Raw genomic sequence first — 5,563 nt, 5'->3', positions numbered from 1 at the left:
CCGAACCGAGACAGAAACTTGAAGCATTTCCTTCACTTTCCCAAGAACCAAAGCAACAAACCCACCACACTAAAAACCCAGTAACTCAAATTCCATTACCTTCATCATTCAAAGATCAACACAAGCTCAGATTCTAAAACAGAAACCACACCCACAACCCCCAAAGGGTCTCTAAACCGATTGAACCTCCACTTATCGTTCATCTTTCTCAAAATCAAAGCATAACCAAGTACCAAAACCAATAACACTACCAAAAAAACTACTATCTCTTTATTACAAACCGCACTAGATTCTGGAGAAGAATTAGAAAGAAATGGGTAGAGAGAAAACAACAGATTGGGATTAGGTAGAAGACAAAACTTACAAGTGATGGAAACATCTCCAAAGAGATGGAAACAATTTTAGATGTATTGTAGACCATTAGATCTGATATTGCCATGTGTCTCAATCTCCTGAATAGCTCAGGCAGCTCAGGTAAATAAAATGCTTAGGAGAGGATCCTCTCCCCGTAATTAATACCCGAGGCATTAGCTTCAGCGCCTAAACCCTAACCTGAGAGAAACAATGGATAGCAATGGCACCTTCGGCCATTTGAGTACACCTCTGGCGTGTCCATAACAGAACAAACGGGAGAGGGAAGAGAGAGCACACTATTGGTTTATGCATAGGAACACAATTACATGATTCATGCAAGAGCATAGGCTTATTGATGAGTATACCAAAAGGTAAAAGCCATGATATTCTTTTCCAAAACCAAGTCCAGATAAAATTATTAGGGCCGTAGGACCAGAATTCAACAAAACCACAAACGAGATCAGGGGCAATGGACTAAGAAATGAAATTGTAAAACATGAAAACAGCAAAATGAAATTTTGCATAAGGATATCGGATAAATCACAGCCCATGAGTGTACCAAGTATCACAAAGATGACTTCAATGACCATTCATTGCCAACAAGTTCACGCTTGCAAGATGAAAATATGAAAATATTAAGGAAATTGGAGAGATAGTGTAAATCTCTTCATCACAGAACAAATTTAAAAGATAAACTTATGGGCCCAAACAGGAATATAAATATTTCTTCAGCTGTCATAACTCATGGTAACCTGATGCTTCAAGAAGTATCTAAGCTGACTATTGTCCTCATTACTCACATCAGATAAGTGATCCATGTTTAGAACTCATCATTTGTCAGGGAGAGACTGCTTATTCCATGACCCAAATGTCAGCAAGAAATTGGACTTGACCTCCAGCGAGACTTTAATTGTGAAGATTGTTCCAATATAGAACTAGAACAAGACATACTTAGCTAGAGAAAACTTCCATTTTTTACCATAATCTGATTGAATAATAAAGTAGTTTTGCAGAAAATAGAGCCAAAAGCCTGTCTGAAAACTGTTTTAAGTGCAATTTAATGGGTTTACCTGACATTCATATAAAACCAATTACCAAACTTTAACCAACAAGCACTAAAAGGATTTGGGGCAAAAAAGAAAAGAAAAAATGAGGACATTGAAAGGATTATAACCATTTCTGACCTAAAAGGGTAAATCAGCTAGAAAGCTAGTGAGGAAACTATGGCTAGAACTTTCATTATTTCTTTCTCCTCAATATGTATATGGTGTGTCTTTTGCATGAAGACATCAACTAAGGGACAGATATCGTGAACACCGGAGATTACCATAAACTAGCACATCTCGTTGAAAAGCATAAATCAGAAAGTCTGATATCCACAAGAAGTCATTACACCTGACGAACATCAATTTTGCAGAATGTGACTGCTTGGAGATGCTAAAAAAGACCGTAGTCATGAAGCACAAGATACAGATTCTTCAGATTTCCTCAAGCCATTAGGATGAAAAGAATGAAACTACCTATACAAATGCAAAAGCCATGTGCAAAACAGAAAAATGAATACCAAGAATGCACCACGTGCAAAAACAAAATCATTTTGTTCTGGATGTATAAGTTAAAAGATCAAACCATTATACACCTAACCATGAGCAGCAAAATATTACAAGCACAGACATTTAGCAGCAAAACCTATTTCTCTAAACCTATTAGCATGCAAAAGTCATAATGGCTATCAATGTGAAAAATGAAAAGATGTTAAAAGATTATACATGCAGGCTAACACTTAACATTCAACCTCATGAAGGCTGCTTTTGTTGTAGCCCAATTGAACTGAGGAGCTCTCCAGAACAAGGAAGCATGCGGTCAATAAACCTTGTATCGAAATAGGGTTTTCAAATTATGCTACTCTGCCCCCCAACGATGGGAAGTCTGTCAAACGTTGTAAATTATCAAACAATCAGAATTGCAACAAAACAAAACAAAACAAAAAAAAGTACAAACACAACAAATCTCCCACAAGCCTGATACCATCAACAAGTAAAACGACTGAAATTGACTATCATTTACATATATATATAAGTCGTCCATTTTTTACGTACTAGAACTACTTGAATGCAAAGCAACTAAAGCGGCCCTGCATCCTGCCCCCATGAGCAATACAAAATGAGACCCAAAAACATTCAAAACAAGGAAATTAGATATCTTTTTCCCCCTAATATACCTTCTTTTTAACTACTATAGGTAATTCCACTTCCTCTATGTAAAAGTTCAGCACATTATACCTCAACTAGAGGTTTCCACACCACAGGGGCAGCCCTTTTCGTTTGCCAGCTTTCAAATAAGAACACACAATCTTCTACTTCTGCAAAAACCACCCAATCACCAATTAGCAACAGAACTTCCATAAAAACTGAACACCAAACAGAGAGAACCAAAGAGAGTGAGAAAGCCAGAGAGACGAAATACCTTAGTCGGAGAATCGGCACCCCGATAAGCATCAGCTGTAAACCCCACGAGCCATAAACCCGGAAAACAATTCTGCAAAATTCAACCCACCAATAAAAATTATCAAAAAAGGTGAAAAAATATGATCATGATAAAAAAAAACTGAAGCAGCATTAGATGAAATCAAAGCAAAGAGCATAGCATACATCGAGCTGTTTCTGGACATTCTTGGGCCGCTTCTTGGGCCGCCGGGCGGGTCTGGACCCGGTCATGATGAATATGTCCTCTTCAATTTCATCCTTAGACAAAGCGATCCAGAACTTCCTCTTCTCCTTCTTCTTCTTCTCCATGCTCGGACCTTCAGCCAAACCCCTCAGCCTCATCGACTTCGGCGCCGGCTGCTCGCCCTGCTTCGGGTTCGGGTTCGGACCCTCCGGCTCATGCAGCTCGCCGTTCGCAGTAGTAGTATTATTCGCCTTCGAAGTCATCGCCGTCGTCATCGAAGCCGGTGCTCTCCTCGGCCTCAGATTCCACGGCTTCTGAACCTCAGCCTCCTCCGCCGCCGCGGCGGTGGCGGCCGCGCCCTTACCGTCGTCGTCGCTGTCCTCGCTCTCTTTCTCGGAATTCTGCGACCTCGGAAGCTTCTCGGAGCAGGAAGTGAGCGAGAAGCGGTGGCGCGCGGTGCGGGATCCGACGCGATTGCCGTGGTGGTGCTGGTGCGGCTGCTCGGAATCGTCGGACGGTTCGGGCTCGGCGGAGACGGGGCGGCGGTAGCGGTGGTTGGTGTTGGTGTGGTTCTTGCTCCCCCATTTCAAGAACGATAGCGGGAAGTTGTGCAGCGGCGGCTTCACCGGCGCTGTTGCCATTGCTCCTCCTCCTCTTCTTCTTCTTCTTCCAACACAAAACCACCAACGCTTACATCAATCTCTACCTACACGACTACTACTCTGATTTCGAAACCCTGAACCACCTCTGCTTCTTCTTCTTCTTCTTTTGGCTCTCTGGTGCTTAGAGAGAGAAGGTGAGGGAAGCAATGGAGAGCCTTAGAGAGAGAGAGAGAGAGAGAGAGGCTTTTGCTTTATACATGTAGAGGAAGGAAGAGAGTACCTGGTTTTCTACTCGCTACGTCTATACGATATGGATTTTACTGTTTTACCCTTTCCTTTCCTTTTTTAGTGTATGTTTCTCTATTGTGGGACAGGGTTGGACCCTTGGGATTTTTGCTCTACTATATTTTTATACGTTTTGACTAATTACTGGAGTATCCTCCGAGGTGTTACGAGACCCGGTCTGCGTTATCGTATTTTTCTCTTTCTATTTGGCTTGCACCGTATGCACACCGTAACGAGAGCTCTAATTAGTACAAGTAAGTTCAGGTAATTATTATAAAGAATAATTTCTCGATGTTTTTTAATCAAATACAATTGTACAAAACATTAGGCTAATATCTAGATCAAAGCGTATATTTTTCTTTGAGTTTGAGTGCAAGAAACGTTATTTGAGAAATAGGTCTAAGTCGGGATAAAAAAAAACTTTCATCTGTATTATATGTAAAAAATAGACAGTTAACGATATCTGCATCTAATATAATCAAAATCAGATTCGGTAATCAATTTAATTCAATGCTGCTGTAATCGGGATGGTTTTTTGTTTGGACTTTTCTTTTAGCTGAGTTTATGGGACTTTAATTTACTTAACTTTTATGAATATCTACTCGTTGTCCTTTCGATATTGACGACTCACTACTACAAACTTGAAACCTTTTGTTGTTGCTTATAGTCCAAGTTTTTCTCTAACTTTTTGCAATATGATGAGATGTCTACCTAAAAAACGTTGTGGACGTATGAGGGGTGGATTTGGTGCTAGTAGTTAGGTTTTTGGCACTAAAGGTTAACTGCACTGAAGACATGGAAATTTTTCTATACACATACGGTGTAAGTGACCAAATACTTAAAAGATGATTTCAACCCTTGATATTTATACTAACATTTTTTTTTAAATAACTAAAAAGTGTATTTGATGTAATCAAATCATCCATTCATGTTAGTGCAAGTGCACGTCTGTGCTTTGAATCATCCCCCCTAAAGACATCGGTCTTTCAGTTTGAAAGATTGAAAATGGTCATAAATTTTTGAAATCGACATCATCTTCATTTATAATTTGTTAAGTTCACATTTATTTCACTGCAATGGGAAACTTCATGAATCAAGAGACAAAATTCATTCAGGGAAGGAATGGATTGGTCTTAATTTTTTTTCTATACAACTGAAATAGAATGTATGTGATTTTGATTAGTATTATTTAGTTATTTAATAAGGGTAAGTCTATTCGAACCTTCTAATTTGTTATTCAAACCTCCCATAATTTTTTGTAAACATTTAATCCCTCTTATACCCTTCTAAAACAAAAGGAAGGAGACACCATAATTGCCTCCTTGTCCCTCTCCCTCTTTCTTTATGGCCATCCTAATAGAACTCATAAATTTGAATGACAGACATGAACCACTATTATAAGGTACTTTCAATGTTAATTCTTGATTGGATCTTCAATTGTAGAGCCTAGAGTCATCTGGCTGAAAATTAATTCTTCTTTCAAATTTTGCTGGAGTATTCTGCAAGTGTAGTAGCCCTACATTTAGAGGAGGGCTAGCTCAATTGGTCTATCATAGAGTTGAATTTGTTAATTCTTTAACAGTTTGTTTCGTATAATCATTAGATGGGTCAATCCCATAAATATTTGGCTCAAAAATGTCTTTGAAGGGAAT

General features: G+C 39.2%; 1 protein-coding gene across 2 annotated transcripts; it reads right to left on the bottom strand.

Annotated features, from left to right (window-relative positions):
* Positions 1 to 1,389: 1,389 nt before the first annotated feature.
* LOC112178639 lies at positions 1,390 to 3,874 on the bottom strand. Of its 2 annotated transcripts, XR_005803542.1 has the most exons (4): positions 3,006 to 3,874; positions 2,821 to 2,892; positions 2,637 to 2,716; positions 1,390 to 2,283 (listed from the first exon to the last, which is right to left on the bottom strand). XR_005803542.1 is itself a non-coding variant. In XM_024316805.2 (3 exons), exons 1-3 carry the CDS (start codon positions 3,663 to 3,665, stop codon positions 2,711 to 2,713), a joined length of 738 nt encoding a protein of 245 aa, XP_024172573.1. In that variant the 5' UTR covers positions 3,666 to 3,873; the 3' UTR covers positions 2,377 to 2,710. The 2 variants fall into 2 exon arrangements, 1 of the variants encoding a protein (XP_024172573.1); XM_024316805.2 differs by lacking the exon at positions 1,390 to 2,283 and having other exon boundaries at positions 2,377 to 2,716; positions 3,006 to 3,873.
* Positions 3,875 to 5,563: the final 1,689 nt, after the last annotated feature.

Source organism: Rosa chinensis, chromosome 7 (assembly GCF_002994745.2).
Source record: "Rosa chinensis cultivar Old Blush chromosome 7, RchiOBHm-V2, whole genome shotgun sequence".
Lineage (NCBI taxonomy): Eukaryota > Viridiplantae > Streptophyta > Magnoliopsida > Rosales > Rosaceae > Rosa > Rosa chinensis.
This window is presented reverse-complemented; position numbering and strand designations above follow the sequence as displayed.

Bases quoted from the DNA above. Each gene is read 5' to 3' on its own strand.
- LOC112178639 (XM_024316805.2), bottom strand. From the start codon at position 3,665: ATGGCAACAGCGCCGGTGAAGCCGCCGCTGCACAACTTCCCGCTATCG. The intron at 2,893-3,005 runs GTATGCTATGCT...TGAATTTTGCAG, and splicing joins ATGTCCAGAAACAGCTCGAT to AATTGTTTTCCGGGTTTATG.